This window comes from Sorex araneus, chromosome X (genome assembly GCF_027595985.1).
Source record: "Sorex araneus isolate mSorAra2 chromosome X, mSorAra2.pri, whole genome shotgun sequence".
NCBI classification, from domain to species: Eukaryota; Metazoa; Chordata; class Mammalia; order Eulipotyphla; family Soricidae; genus Sorex; species Sorex araneus.
Window position 1 is genome coordinate 60,564,344 of NC_073313.1, and position 16,312 is coordinate 60,580,655.

Genomic DNA, 16,312 nt, shown 5'->3' on the forward strand with positions numbered 1-16,312 from the left:
GTAAAAAGTTAGCCACACTCCTGTCCCAATTACTTAGCAGCACTATTTTCTCTATTCAAGTTCTGAAAAGAACCCAAGTTCCCAACGCCAGATGAGTGGATAATGAAACTTTCGAGTGTATATCCAGTGGTGTACTACTTGGCTATAAGGAAAAATGAAAGAAAAGAAATGTGCACGAATATGACTGAAACTTGAGGGAATTCTGCTCAGTGATGGAGAAAGACAAACACATACAATTTCACTCAACTGTGGGAGATAAAGTTCTGATGCAGATGAACAAAGAAACCCACGCCAAAGGGAAGTCTTGGACTGCCAGGATGGAAGGGCATGGTGGGGTGGGTGGAGGGGGCATCTGGCTGGTGACGGCTGAGCACACACTGATGCCGGTGGCTCCAGTGGAACGTGGATAGTTGTCTAAGGGTGATGCCGCATTTCTGCAGCTTACCGAGTATGGCAAACTAATACACCTTTAGTGGAAAATACCAGAGGGGTGAAGGCAGAGGTGTCCATATACTGTCTGAGACGGCTTGTGCTGCTCAGAGTCTCCCCACAGTGACGGTACCACACGATCCCATCACTCAGTTGAGGAGCAGGCTGCCAGCCCCTGGCTTGTTCCAGCCCTGGCGGCCATCACCATGGCAAGGCAGACACGTCAGGCTCCACCTTGAGTGAGAATAACAAGCCACCTCCAAGCTGCTCTCTGAGGGACTCTGGCACCAAGATGCTAATGAGGGCACTGAGGGAGAAGAGGCAGCATCCCGAGTCCCTGCTTGAACCCTAGAGGCAGCCAGCCATGGAGACAGAACTTTCCACGTAAGGCAAACAAAGCCGAGGCCACTGGTGCTGACGAGGACGGCAGGGCTGGCCTCAGTGAGGAGGGGCTGAAAGAGCCCCCGAGTGCAGGATTCAGGGAGGAGGAAGCCACACAGGGGATGAGGAAGAGCTTGAAGGATGCTGGGAGAGGGGCGCGGAGGGTGCTTCAAACAGCAGGCAAGGCGCTTGTCTCTGGGGGACTAGCTCCTCCTGCCCCCAGAGAGCCAGTGCACAGCCCTGCCACCCCTTGTACCCCGCAGCTCTTTTCCTGAAGATCCCAGGCCCGAAACACTGCTGGGCTCTGAATCCAAGGCTGTTTACTCGGCCATGCTCCCAGTGCCTTCTTGGCCAGAACAGGCTTCTTCCCAACCAGGCACAACCTCTAAATCAGGAACAACCTCTGTAAGGGCAAAACTGACGCCATGACAGGCGGCAGAAATCAACAAAATCAGCTGATTTTGGTTCCGGCCTCAGGTTCATTTGAGGAAAATAAAACAGTTTCAGTCTCTCAGCAATGAAACAACGTGTCACTAGCCAACCTGAACCCCCCTGGAAAGTTCCTGGGCCCAGCAAGTGGGCAAGTGGGCTCAATCAATCACAACGAGCCAGAAACCATAGAGAACGTACCCAGCAACCACAAGCCTATCAGAGTCCAACATATACCCTAGACGCTTGCTAAAACTCCTTTATTTAGTAACTAAGTAAGATTTTTCTGAAACAACAAGGCATGTACAGCTTATGTAATCAAACCCCATGTAAACCGCTTGCTGCCTGAAGTCGGGGTCGCTATCAAGAGACCACTCTGTGGGTGAGATAGTTGATCCCAGTATACTGGAATAAAACTCCTACTGCTTTTGCATTATCCTGTCCGTGTCTCTGTCCGTCTCACTGCTTGGGAACCCAGAATCCTGGGCTTAACACCTCAAAGCCCCAGATTAGCCAGGATTTCAATACCTGCCATCATGGCAACTCTGCTAGAAACTCCCTACTGTCCACAACGTGGACACCCATACTTTGAACAGAAGCCAGGTATCGCCTGGAAAGTTCCTCAAACCCAGGGTGAGGGGAATGCACTGGTGACGGGTGTATGAGGAAGCATTATTAACGAGATCATAGCACAGAATCTCAGTACAAATTAATTTTAAATAAAACAAGCAGAATTTAAAACTCAAAACAAAATTAAGCTCCTCCAACCCAAAAAGAATGGGTCAGGTAACTTCAGGCCTACACATCAGTTCTCTCCACTGTTCTCACTTAGAGGGGAGCCTGTCCTCGAGCCCCCCACATCAGAAACTGGAAGTCAACCTGAGTTCCTCATTTTCTTCAATCGGTGCATTCTGGGAGCCTGTCCTCACTTCACCAACCCTGCTAGTGTCAAAGATCTGCCCTTTGTCCCCAAGGTCCTGGCCTGGTCTCTATCCTCTGCTGTTGCTTCTCCTGCTAAAAACAGCCTGGACTAGCCCAGCACTCGCTGGGGGCAGAAGCAGAAGGGTGATATCACAAGGGTTGATAGAAGTTAAAGCTCAGGGATAGTTCTGAGGTGCTTTAACTCTTGACAGAGCCTGAAGGGCTGTGCTAGTGGAGGAACTGAGCCTGGGATCCGGGTTCGAGGCAGCAAGGGCTGAAGGCCTGTCACCATGAAGAGCAGGGCCTTTGGGTCCTTACCCTGAGAGACAAAAGCCCTGCCTCGAGCAATGCTCCCTCTCTGAACACCTTATCAAGAGCAGTCTCAAAGAACGCTGGTAACACAGAGCTCTTGTTTTGTGTGGTTTCAGAGTGGGCAGTAGGAGGTGAGGAAGAAGAGATAGTGGATGTAGCTCTGGATTTCTAAGAAGGCCCACTAAGAGAGAAAGGACAGTGATAAGAGTGGCAACTGGAGGTTGCAAGACAGTGAAAGCTCCTTTGTGTTGTGTTACTTTTTTCCAGAAAAGATATGATAAAGCCATGGCAAGCATTTTCAGGAGGGACTGCAGAGATTATGGGAAAAAAAGATCTGCGCTTGCAACCCACTGTAACTCAGGCTGGAGCTCACAGCAGGCCATAAGGCATAGGTCCAGAAAACTGTAGTGAGAGCCAGGAAAGACTATGAGTGAACAGGATAGGAGGGAAGGCGGCGACATGTTTTAGGTGCAGGTAGGGGCTCCGTCTACAAAACCCCAGCATCCTCAGGGACACAGGAGAGGGTTGCCTGCGTCAAACTCCATAAAAACATGTCAGACTGCCATAGGTGCCTTGTGCAGAGGAGGCCAGCCACAGGGTTTCAGTAGCTGTTGCACTAAGAGGCAGGGGAAACTGGCCGAGTGGGAGGGAAGTCCAGGCTTTGTAGCCTGACAACACACTGGCATTGGTGAGGAGAAGACTGCCTCAGGGCTGGACACTTCGAAGCTGAGAGTGAAAGACCAATTCAGGTGTACCTAGGGACTACTTTTCTCCTCTTCAAGTTAAAAACCAACCCTGTCTGGGCACCTGAGTGATAAACCAGTAGGGAGGGCACTTGCCTTGCTTGTTACCAACCCGGGTTCAATCCCTGGCACCCCTTATCATTCCCAGCCTCACCAGGAATGATCCCTGAGCTCAGATCCAGGAGGAAACCTGGAGCACCATTGGGTGTTGTCCCAAACCAACAGGAAAAGAATAAAGGTAAAAAAATAGCCTGGTCAGCAGCAGCAGAAGGGCCAAGCGGAGCAGACGGTCAAGTCAGAGTGACTGGGTTGGCTCCAGGTTCCTTTCTCCTCATTGCTGCCACATGCTTTGATTTGCTTCTCCATTCATTCACAGTTCCAAGCCAACTGTTGGGCACCAAGCCTGATCGAGGGACTAACAATGCAGACATAAATCTGGCCAAGTTAGAGCTGAGTCAAAGAGAAGACTTCCAGGAACGGACTCCTCCCAGGAACCACTTCTCTCTTCTGCTCCTCAGCAGCAATTGACAACTTATGCACTGTTTCCTTCTGAAAATTTCTTCCTTTACTTCCCTGGATTGTCTCTCTTGCCTTACTGACAACTCCTTAATATCCTTGAGGAATACCCTGCTCCATCATAATTCAAAGACATGGAGTGTCTTGAATTCAGTCTCTGGATAGATTCGTTTGTGTCCCTGACATTTCCCACTTGAGTACTAAGTTGGCACATAAGGATCAGCATGTTCACTACTGAGCACTTCATCTCAGCCCTCCAGACTTTATCCTAGTGGGCTCATTTGCATCTCAATAAAGACAATGACTCTCTCTTCTTCCTGACAAAAACTTGAACCATTCTAAATCCTCTCTCTCAAACCCCTATACACTAGATGTGCAGATCACATGACTCTACCTTCAAATTAAACCCTATATCCAGTGACAATCCCCACTATTAACATCTAATTCAAACGCTGCTGCTATTTTCATAATCTGGCACATAGCAGATATTCAAGAATTTTGAATGAATATCAAAGAAATGATGGCTGCACTTTGCCCAGTCCATTTTTCTTTCTCTTTTCTACTGTTTCTTCAGCATAAGTGCCTACTATATCAATTGAAAAAATTTTAAAGGAATGTATGTACACTTCTTCCCTGGACAAGATGTAATTGCAAAAGCTATATACAGCCTCCAGAAACACACTTAGGCAAAATATAAGTTTGGAAACAACAGTCTTCAAAACATTCATAATTAGGTAAGAATGTCATTGACCTCTAAGAAATGGGAACAAGTAAATCACCCCTAATTACACCCTTATCAGGCTTTGCAGGCCATGAAACAGAGAGCAAAAACCTAGATAGAACCCAATAGATTCCATGGGTTGAAGACTGAGGGAAAAATCCAATGAAATAAAAGACAGTGGGAGATTTCAGAATTGGAGATGAGAGTTTTGTACAGTGAGCAGAAAGTCCCTCAAATGCCCTGCTCAACCCTTCTCAGTCCACACCTACGAGCAAACCATCCATGGGTGGGGAAAGAACCATTTACCCCAATCGAGGCTACTGTCTTCTTTCGTTATACCAGGCCTAGAACAGCGGCCACTAGCTCCAGTTAGACTTCATGCTTTATTGGGCACAATATCCAGAAAGACTTTACCATGCTAGTGGGGAATGATTTGTTATTAAACTGAGCACAGTTCTGCTTCCATGATTTTAAAAACTCTCTTAGGAACAAAACTAAATAGTATCAAATTCTTTTCTAATAATTTAACTTCATCCTAAGTTAAATGATGAAAAAGACTTAAGAAAGCTTTTCAAAATACAAAACTATTTCATACCCAAGAAAATAAAGCACTACATTACTACATAAGACATACATTCAAAAAATGTCACAGAATAAATACCTCTTCTAGGTATTTGTCTGAAGGATATGAAGGCACTAATTAAAAAGGATATTTCCACCCCTGTGTTCATAACACCATTATTCACAATAGTTAAAACACAGAATCAAACTTAAATGTGCCTTGATGGATGACTGGATAAAGAAACTGGTCTCATTGATACAGCTGTGTACTCAAAAATTATTTTTCCCACTACGTCACACTTTCTCTTTGTTAAAATATACAGTGATGAAGAAACTTCCTTCTCTACTCCAATGCTGTTCTTCTTGGCTTCATAATACAAAAGTATTAACTGGCCCATGTCTTTGGGGAGGATTTAAGAATGTTTGATCTAATGACTGGGTAAATATACATCTCAATAAACTACTACTCAATCATTAAAAATGCAATCACATAAGAAAGATTATGGTTTATATACTCAATGAACTATTACTCAGCTATAAGGGAAGATGAAATGTGTCTTTTAAGATAACATGGGTAAAACCTGAGGTGACTATGTTAAGTGAAGTAAGTAAGGAAGTGAAGCATTGCTACATGCTTTCACTCCTATGTGGAATATGAATTGCTACACTAAACAAATTGGCAAAAACAATAACAACAGAAAGAACTTCCAGACTTGATGGAAATAAATCATGTTGATTACCAGAGGGACATGGAGTAAAAAGAGAGTGGATTTTTTGGTAGTGGGATAGTACCAGAGCTTTGGTGTAAATAGTAAAACTGTACATATATAGAAGTGTGAGGCGAAACCCCTGAAATTGATAGTATTTTAAAACAATAGACCAACAAAAATTTTCAAAGTTACCAGAACTTAAACATTTAAACTATTCAGAAAGAAGGGTATGGAATACGTGAAAATGTTCAAGTCAAACTTCTGAAGATTAAAATTACAAATCATGGAAGACAGTTGGATAGAATTAATAGTACATGCAATTGTGGAATAGAAGAGATTAGTGAAACTGAAGAATACACAAGAAATGTAGCAAAAATGCATTACAGAGAGAAAAGAGACTTGGGAAAAGGAAAGGTGAAACCCAAGTGAGTAGTGGGATGTCTTCAAGGGATTCTTTTGATTATAAACTTGAAGTTCCCAAAATAGAAATGTGGAGAGAAAAATAAATTTCAACAGATAATGACCAAAAATTTTCCAAACTAAATAAAAACTCTAAGTCCGTAGATAGCAGATATCCAATGACACCCAAGCACATGAGATGTGAAGAAAATGACACCAGAGCACATTATAACCAGACCGATAAGAAGAGGAACATCTTAAAAGCAGCGAGACCAGCTCCCCAAGTCTAAGAACAAAAGTAGTCAGAGAAATAAAACATATTATGTGTATAGCCAGAGTACTAGTGGCCTCACTAATCCATAAATGAGGGAAGGAGGAATGTGAGACATCTCTGTGGTACTCCCAACTTTCCTTCTGGCTTGCAGTTGGACTGTCCTCTCTGACCTCCCTTAGGCAGGAGCAGCTTGCCTGAATCTAGATGGTTCTGATGTCCTCACCACCAGCAGCCTGTGCACACACATCTGGGACTGACCAACCCACAAGTCTTCAGTTTCAGACCTTGAGAAGGGAGTTGGCTCTCAGACTTCTCCTTGAAGAGCGTGTTCAGACTCATTCTCCCTACCCACAGTTTTCTGTCAATTTTATAAACTCCTGGGATGAATGGATTCTGAGTTCAGACTATGCCACCCTTCTTGCCGGCACTCACTCACTGCACTGGAGTGTTACTGAAGGATAGGCATCAGTTTCTGCATTGTCATGTCCACTGTCCCCACACAGAATTTGGCTTTCTGAAAATACTACATACATATTGGTACAAACAAGAGGAAGGAAGGAAGGAAGGAAGGAAGGAAGGAAGGAAGGAAGGAAGGAAGGAAGGAAGGAAGGAAGGAAGGAAGGAAGGAAGGAAGGAAGGAAGGAAGGAAGGAAGGAAGGAAGGAAGGAAGGAAGGAAGGAAGGAAGGAAGGAAGGAAGCAGGCAGACATCAAGGCTAGACCTTGTATAGATCTGGGGATTATCAGAAAACTGCTCAGACAGGGGCCCTGCCTGTGGACTGTCTAGGTCCTGTGAGTCTTCCCCAAGGACTCATGAAAACCCCTGAATGCCCTAGTGTCCCAGTCTCTTTAACAGTACATGCCATCCAGGATCCAAGTTACCACCAGGTCTAGTTAGCACCTTTTCATTGTGATTTGGGAAGGGAAGGCCTCCATTATTCCATAGCCTGGTAAGGCAATCTCCCACTCTCAACCCCCAAAAGTTCCCCAACACTCATTTCTGGCTACTGCAATAGAAAAAGACCTCAGTGGCAGACAAAGATGGTGCTAAGAAGTTGATATACACCCTGAGTGACAGGAAAGTCAAGCAGAAAAGGAAAACTAAGAGGAAGCTAATTTTCAGGGGGACATAGGAGTTCAGGGGGATAATTTTACTAAGCATAAAGCACACAGACAGCACTTGGCCTAAGTTAACTCCCATGATAACCTGGTGAAATACAAATTTCCACCTAAACAAGCCTGCTCCAAAAGCATGATCAGCCATGGAGACTGCCCAGAGACGAACAGCCCCTGAGATGTAAGGAACGTTCTGTTCACAGTTGCATCCCAGCAGTAGGCTCCTAAGGAAAACTTAGGATGTAGAATGGAAGCTTCTGAATTCCCTTTGCCTCAGACATAGAAGGGAAGAGTGGAAGGTGCAGAGAGGAGTTGCAGATACTGGGGGAAGGTGGCTCCAATCTAGAGTAGGGCCAGTGTCCTACATTCTTCAGGGAGCCCTGGACACTGAGCTAAATCAGGCCCCAACTCAAACCCTCCTAAAGCTATGCCTGAGAGAATTTGTGGAAAAAGCACCTCTGTAAGAGACCCTCAGGAAACAAGGCTAAGCTCAAGTGGCAAGCCATCCAGGCTGGTCAATGCTTTCCGAATGGAGTCGGGCCTCCTGTGAGTCATTTTTGATTGTGATGTTTCTGCCAAAGGAGGTTTTATTTATTTTTTGTGGGGAAGAGGGAGGTTGGAGGATAAAAGGAAGAAGATTGTTACAGGAAGGTCCCTCTAGGATGGACTGGGCTGAGAGACAGTAGTCGTCCCCCACTCCTGCTGTCCTCACTGACAAAGCCCTCACACACTCTAAAATCCCAAGTTGGGCATGGGCCATCTCTCTTGTGGGCAGTTACTGATCCCTGGACCTGGCTTGCTCCAAACGGCCACACCGTTCTGACCCCAGCCCCAGCTCCCATTTCTCCCATACATTAGGTGACAAAAGACACATCTGTCTAGAGATGAACTCAATCCAGAACCCTGAAAGTCATCTTGGGTACACCCACCCTATACCTAAATCCTGTTGCTTCTACTAAAATTTATTTCCATCCCCTTCTCCCCTGCAACAGCCTTCTGATTCCACTTCTCTGCCTTCTGCCCTTCCGTGTCTTTCATTCTACCACACCTGGGCCTGTTCTACCATTCCTGCTCTTAACACTATGGGCTGATGTTTATACTGAAGAACTTTGCACTGCTAGGCAAGTGCTTAGTGGCATTCTCCTGCTGTTGATTTCTAGAGCTACCCAATGTCAAATAGAGATACTTGCCGCATACTTGAGAAACAAAGGAAAGGAAAAAAGAGGAGAGGATAAGGCAGAGGAGAATAGGGGAGGAGAGAGGAGGGGAGGAGAGGGGAGGGGAGAGGGGGGAGGGGAGGAAGGGAGGGGGAGGGGAGGGGTGGGGAGAGGAGGGAGGAGTTGAAGGGAAGAAGGAGGGGTTTTTCTGCTATGCATTTTCTCAAATCTCAGCCCTATTTCAGACTGCCTTTTCCCCACTTGGTTCTATCAAGATTCATCAAGTCTCAACTATGAACTGCAGACACCCTTGTTCATTGTCTGTCCCCAGGAGGTGGTTACAAGTCCAGGATAAGCCTAGGTCCCTGCAGGGAGCCCTGGACTAAGGACTCTATCGGATATTCGCTGGGTAGACAGACTGCTCCAGCCTAAACCCAAAATCCCCACGAAGAGATCCAACCCCTTCTCTGTCTCACCCAGATCTGCTTTTGCAGCCCCGTGTGCTATTGGGCTGTCATGGTGGAGCCTGCTGGGGTGGCACCAGGGTGTTCCTGGCAGTTCTGAGGGAGCCACGGGTCGGATTCACCACAGCACAGAGCTACCAAGTGCTGGCTGCATGTGTCCACCTCTCCGCAGAATGTGGCCACCAGCCTGGAGGCTGGCAGGCAGTGTCATCGCCCACAGGAGGCCCTGGCAGCATCTGGTCCGCATGAAGTTCGTATCTGCCAGTCTGGGCTCCAGCTGAGTCGGAGGGCAAGTCAGCTCAGTGAGAGGGCAGAAACAAGCCCACCTCAGGTCCACTGTCTCACTCTAGAATCTTCCCCCAGTCAGCAGCACCAAAGGCTTCACCAAGACACCTTGGCCTGAGGAGCCCAACTCCCTAAGTGTCCCTGAGGAGGGGCCCAGTAGAGTGCGGGGAGCATCACACAAACCCTCTCCCTGACTTCCAGTGCTCCTCAGAAGCAGAGACACCCAGGCACAGTCAGCCACGGGAGGCCGTGCAGGCTCCCAGGGGGCAGAGGGGTCACACCCACACGCCCCTCCTCCCCATAGCAGCCTGGTCCAGCAGCACCCCCACACCACTCCAGATATCCTCCTAGGAAGGAACAAAGGCTCCTCCATGTAACCTTAGCTCAGCAGTGAATGTGCCCAGCCTTCTGCAGCCCCAGCATTGACAAGGGACAAAGGCACCCCGACTGCCACTTGCTCTCAGCATCCTGGGCACAGCTGGCACCAGATGCCCCACATCAAGCAGAGTTCTAGGTCCCCCACACCCCATGAAGTCCAACCGCTTGCACCTCCGGAAGCGGTCAGCCTTTGGTCAAAGGCCCCTTCCTCACCAATCAGACGTCTTCAAGGCAGGTTGTCGCCTGGCCAGTCAGCATCTGCTGCTCTTTCCGATCAGAGACAGGCCCGGGACTGCTCATCAGCACCTGAAGCTGGCAGATACCTTCTGGCGCACCTACCCCCAGGCCAGCAGGCTCCCAGATGCCCAAAAGGCTGGCAGCCTGCCCGTCAGAGAGCTGCTTCCCTCTGCCTGATGCCAGCAGGAGAGGCTGGCAGTGGCCTAGAGAAGCTCATGCCCACACCTATGGCAAGCTGGAGAAGGTGGCCCTAGGTGGCACTTGCTGCAGACTTGCCCCTCTAGCACACGTGCCCGGAGCTGCGTGCAGATGACCTCTGGATGCCAGCTGCCTGATGCAGCTGCTGCTCTGCCCTGGCCCACGAGTTCCTGGCCCCTCCCCAGGTCCCCAGGGAGCCTGTATCGTTCAGAGCTGGGTGTCTGGGGACCCACCAGTGCCAGCTCTCCACCCCCAGGCACCTGCCTCCTGATTCAGACATTGTACAGCTGAGCTCCATGGCCAGAGGGCCAGCTCAGGGGAAAGTGCAGCTCTTGGACTTGCCACACACAGGGAGTCTGCCATGGGATTTACCTGTGGGGTCTGGGGGGTCGCTACCTGGGGGCTGCCCCTCGGTAGCTGCCCCTGTGCAATATTTGTAGGACTCAGTGCTAGAGGCATAGCGGAGGTTGCCAGGCGAACTAGGGGCAGAGTTGCCGACCTCCAGTGTGAATGCTTTCTCACTGAGGGAACAGCCTGAACACCAGGCTTGTCCACTGAAGCCAGACCAGCCTCCTTTGGGGGTGACAAGCTGCCCACAAGTGTCTCTGGAGACACTGTTTGGAGGCCAAGCTCTTCGGGACGCTGCACATGCGGCAGACCATGGAAGCTAGCCCCAAACTGGCTTCTGGCAGCTGCCAGTCCCGGGAGGGCTGGTCTGTGCACCCCCGTAACTCCAGGCCCACGCACAGTGCTATAACAGCTGCTGCCAAGAACGCTTCCCCCACCCACCATAACGAGGACCAGGCCCATCCCACCATCTTGTCCAGGGACAAGCTCAAGGCTTCTAGAGCAAGGGTGGGATTGGTCCTCGGTTTGGGCAGCACAGCCTGCCCCAACACGAGCTCCCACAGAGGCCAGAATGGGGCAGCTCTGGCCGAGCCTTCCCTGGTCGGTGCTCACAGTGGTGAGGTGCAGGAGCAGGCTGCACCCTAGCTCACCCAGCCCTGGGGAACCTTCGTGCTGTTTGTTTGCATCTCAGCTAAATTGCTCCCCTGGGTGAAACTTGGTTTCACAACATATTTTCAAGCAGACTTTTCATGCAAACATGTCGGTGTCTGCTCCTGAACACGCACAGTCAAATCCCAGAGGACAGGCCTTCACCCTCCACACACCTCTTCCCTTCCTGGGAGCAACAGAAACAAGCGGGGGCAGGGTAGGCAGGGGTCCTGACTCTCTCCCAGCTCCCCTAACAAGTCCATATGCACCCTGCTCTGCTCTCTAGCCGGGCTGCGGGCAGTGGAGGGGAGCCGAGAAGGAGGGCCCACACTGTCGCCAGGACTGGTGCTGACTCCTAGGGCTCCCTGTCCCTAGGGGGAGGGGCAAGGAACGTCCCAGTTTCCCTGTGGGCACTTGGATCTTCTTTGATTTTTAAAACAGAATCTCCATGAATTACAAAGGGACTCCTGGTTGAGTTGCAGGTGTGCAATGTCCCAGGGCAGGCTCCTCATCAGCTTCCACTTCCGTCCACAGATGTCCCCGGGTCCTACCCCTGCCTCTGCCCCTGCCCCGGCCTCCTAGATGACTGAATCCTTCCAACTGATGGACTTGTGTCTGGAGGCTGAGTCCCTTTTCCTCAGAGAGTCTGCGCTGGCCTTCCATGGGAGGTGGGGGAAAGGGGACAGGGGAGGCCCTCAGTGTCTCTCCGTGTGCTGTCTCAGCTCTGCTTGGCGAGAGGAGGCCCTGAGGAAGAGCGGGCAGTCACGTCCTTGGATGGGGCTCATCAGGGGACGTGACAGAAGAAGGACTTCTGTGCCCCTCCTGCCATCTCTGTCCCTCTCCCACTCTTCCCCTCTGTTTCTCTCGTGCTCTCTCCCACTCCCCTCTCTCATATTGATTTTACTCAGCCCGTCAATGCTCATATTTAAAGATGGGGCATTTGGGACCTGGGGAGGAATGTGTTCTAGGACCCTGATCCCCAAGGACTCATCTTGGTCCCTTGGTCTCAGGAAAGGGGTGCTGCGCCCCTGCACATCCCCACACTGTCCAGTGGTGGGGTTCCAGTGTTTACTGGAGTCTCCGGTCAGCCCTCAGCCATCCCGCCTGAGCGAAGCTTTCCTGAGTGCGCCTGTGGGCCATTGTAGGCTTCCCAGGTGACGTACTGGCCCGCCCTCAGGCTGTGTCAGCCTGGTCCCCAGCCAAGAGAGGGGCTCAGGAGAGCCCATTCTGTTTTGCTGGTCGACCCCAGGAACCTGGTGCTCCTCTCCAAGAGTCCATTTCCTCCGGAGCAGATGGGAAGGTTTCTGCCCTTCCAGATTTCCTCTCATTGAGTGCTTGCAAGGCCAGTCTGCACAGGCTCTTGCTGGCGCCAACCCCACAGGAAGGAGGCCCTGAGGTTGGGGGAAGAGGTGGGGACTGGGCCCCTATGGGGGCCATTGTTTGGAGGGGCTGTTCCCTGCAGGATCCTGATACAAGAAGCCATGGCTTGGAGAGTTACTCTGGGGGCTTAAGTTGTTTTCCTTGCATGTGACAAGCTTGGTTTGATCCCTGGCACCAAACAGGGCCCCCCAAGCACAGCCAGACACGATCTCTGAGCACAGAGCTAAGAATAGTTTCGGAGCACTACTCGGTGTACCCCCTTACCTTTAAAGATAATTAAAAAAAGAAACTGAGGCATTGGGTTTGCTGCTTATCTATCTACTGTTCTTTATTGAATCATTTTGAGCACTTTTTGAAGAGCCCTGTGCACAGAATGGAGAAGCAGGAGGCATTGAGAGCATGCAGGCCAGGCAGGGTAAGGATTGGCACAGAAAGTGCCTGCCCTTGGTGGCATCTCTGAACCTTCAGACCCTCAGAATGCCCTGGGAAGAAGGGGTCTCATAGCATATGCAAAGGCCATGAAATAGGGGTGAAGTGGTGGGAGCACAGGGCTTGAGGCGAGCAGGCATTTACTGGCGCATCCACAGCCACAGATTGGCGATGCAGGCCGACACCAGCATGGTGACCAACAGGACATCCCGCTGGCGCCACGTGGCACTCTGCTCTTCCAGGTCCCGCAGGCGCCCAGTGATCATCTGGATCTGTGGAGCAAGGCACTGTGTTGGGGACCAGGATGATCCTGCTGTCACGAACGAGGTCACAGCCCAGAGTAGCTTGGCTTTCTTGCCCACATCTGATGAGTGGGCTGTCTAGGGGATAAGACCCCAGCAGACAGGCTCAGCCCTGGGGACAGTCAAGGGGCTCCAGGTCCCACTCTCTGGCCCATGGCCAGAGCAGGGCTTGTTCTGAACAAAGGTGACCCCTTAGTTCAGAGCCCTGCAGAGCCCTGCACATACTTCTGTGCCATTGTCTCCCCAATTGCCTCTGTCCCCAGGGATCGAGAGCTGAAAGGAGGTGTGGAGAGTGAGTGGAAGGGGAGGGGAGAGGACCAGGGGCCTTGGGGCTCCCCCTCCCCAGGTTTTTTCACTGCCCCTTGGCATCAACACTCACCTGGCGCCTCATGACCTCCAACTCCAGGCCACCGAGCTCCTCCGGGCCAATCTCCACCACTCTGTCTGTTTCCATGCGGCTGGGAAGGGAGCAAAGCAGAGGGTGAGCCATGCCAGGGAGGGGCTGGGCAGCAAGCACAGGAAGACCCTAAAGGTCAGAGGGCCACATCAGGGCATTTGGGGGATGGTGACTGTCAGCTTGGGTCTTTCCTGTCTCTGGTAGCAAAGCCCTGGACCAGAGCAGCCCACATCCACCCAAAGTCCTGGGAGACCTCAAGGAGGGCCGAGGAGGCTGAGGGTCATAGCAAGGTGGCCTCTGAGCTCCAAGCCCAGCCTGCTGCTCACAGCTCCTTCGGGTTCCAGCCATGCCCCGCTCCCCAGAGGGCCCCTCTCACCGCTCAGATCGGTATCCCACAGTCAGGGAGCTGCTGGCACCCTCCTGGCTGTAGCTTTCTCCATGTCCTGGATCTCTCAGCATCCTGGGAAGCTGGGACACCTACAGAAAGAGACCCACAAAGCTCAGCCCCCACAGCACCCCCCCATTTGTGGAAGCCCTCCAGGCTTGAGCTGAGAGATTGCCCCGAGCATTGGGCATGGGGGTCTTCTGCCAGCCCAGGCATATGCACACATGGGCCCAGACTCAGCGGCCCCTGGGCAACAAGGGAAAAGTCCAGTTGCGCAAGAATATACTCTAGTGTAATAATATAATCTAATGCTTAGCTGCAAGATGGAAACTTTTCTTCAAAAGAGAAATATAAAAAGGCCTTCCAGACACAGAAGCCTGTTTCATTGGAAACCAAACCTGTTTCATTGGTTGTAATCATGCAAAAGTCAACCTCTTCAAAAGGAGCACAGAGATTTGTTCCTTCCGATGAACTGAACTTCTTAGTCATGCTGTTTTCTCTTCCTCCTCTTAACAGTGCTAAGAAATAGCATTGAGAGGGCAGTGTGTGTTAAGAAGATTCCAGAACTCTAAAGTTGAACTGGAGCCAGAAATGGTCTGGTATATTTTCTATATTTTCTACACTCCTATCCCCACTGGTTCTCAGATATAGGGACCAGAAAAGGGCAAGCAGGTTTGGGAGAGACTTAGAGGGAAAATTAGGGTGAGTGCGAGTAGTACTAGGATGTGTTTATTAATTGAACAACATCTGCTTTGAAGATCAATTAGTGTGATTGACCATATAAGAGAGGCCTAACTGTTCAAAAAAAAGTTTTGTTATTCTTTCAAAGTTCTCTGGGGTTGTATATAAAACTCCTCTATTTAGTATTATATACATTGTAAAATATCAAGCTTTTAGATAAACTTAATAGAGATGAGTAAAATTTATAAACTGCAGCAAATACCACAACATCTCTACAAGTTCCTTCCAAAGGTGTTAGTCTTATTTTTATGTGCTTGACTTTTGCATACAACATCAGAATAACATCTGGCCCAAGCTGAACTCACCAGTTTGAAGCCCCAGCCCACCTACTGCAAACCAAGGGCCCCAGACAGTACCCATTTCTTGGTCTTGGGGACAGTCACAATCCAGTTCTGTTGGCTTGCAGTAGAGCCAGGCAGTTTTGAATCCAACTTCTGTCGGCGGTGAATGACACCCAGGGACCGGATTCCACGCTCCAGTATTTCTAAGGAGGAAAATAGAGGCCCCAAAGAATACCCATAGGTGCCACACCATGGCTTCGTGGGCATACGACAGAGTGAAAAAGAAATGCATCACGGATACAGACACAGAAGGAACATGGCCAGGCTCCTCACCTGTCACCTGGGGCTCTTGGCCTTGAAGATGGCTTGAGGCAGTCACCTCCTCTTCCTCCACTGTCAGCTCCGACACCTCCATCTCCTCCTTCAGATTTGAAGGTCCTCCTGCCATCATAGCCAGTCTTGTCCGCGGAACTTGTGGCTGAGGATGAGCAGGGAGCTGAGCACCAAAGAGACGCGCAGAAGAGGAATTCTTTGAGGCGCAGGAGCTCAAGGAATATATGCACAGCGCAGGGGGTGGAGTTGGCTCCCACTCTGGTCTCGAGCCTTAGAATCAGCACCTTCTGTTCCTGATGTATCTTGTTAGCTGTGCTCATGACTTTCTCCTCTGCTACTCTGTAAGCAACATAGGCGAAGAGATAAGACTCTGAAACGCTGAATGCGAGAACTGTCCTGATTCTCCCATCGCTTGATTTGGCTTCATGCTGCGCAGCACGTGGCTCTGGCCTATAGCATTTCCAGACAAAAGCTGGAACTGGCCTGATGCCCAGAGGCAATGAGTGGGACCCATAGGTTTCGAACCCAGACCATTTGTAGATTCTGGTCCATAATCCAGACCGTATCTCCCCTCAGAAGGGATCCTCTAGACAGTGCATCTGACTTCCTCATTCCAGAGTCTCTAGTGAAGGGAGATGGCCTTTTTGTAAATATATTCACCATGAGATACATTTACAAAACTTTCATGTTTGAGTTTCAGTCATACAATGATCGAACACCCATCCCTCCACCAGTGCATGTTCTCTACTACCAATGTCCCCAGTATTAGTCCCACCCCTTTCCCACCCTCTCCCTGCCTCCATGGCAGACAATTTCCCCCATGCTCTCTCTCTACTTTG

General features: G+C 50.0%; 1 protein-coding gene across 1 annotated transcript; it reads right to left on the minus strand.

Annotated features, from left to right (window-relative positions):
• Positions 1–13,104: 13,104 nt before the first annotated feature.
• On the minus strand, positions 13,105–15,588 carry FATE1 (fetal and adult testis expressed 1). The gene is made up of 5 exons (XM_055121093.1): positions 15,474–15,588; positions 15,216–15,343; positions 14,110–14,210; positions 13,716–13,794; positions 13,105–13,306 (listed from the first exon to the last, which is right to left on the minus strand). Exons 1-5 carry the CDS (start codon positions 15,586–15,588, stop codon positions 13,175–13,177), a joined length of 555 nt encoding a protein of 184 aa, XP_054977068.1. The 3' UTR covers positions 13,105–13,174.
• Positions 15,589–16,312: the final 724 nt, after the last annotated feature.

Bases quoted from the DNA above. Each gene is read 5' to 3' on its own strand.
- FATE1 (XM_055121093.1), bottom strand. From the start codon at position 15,588: ATGGCAGGAGGACCTTCAAATCTGAAGGAGGAGATGGAGGTGTCGGAG. The intron at 15,344-15,473 runs GTGAGGAGCCTG...TTTCCTCCTTAG, and splicing joins CCAAGAGCCCCAGGTGACAG to AAATACTGGAGCGTGGAATC. The intron at 13,795-14,109 runs GTGAGAGGGGCC...CTCCCTTCCCAG, and splicing joins GTGGGATACCGATCTGAGCG to CCGCATGGAAACAGACAGAG.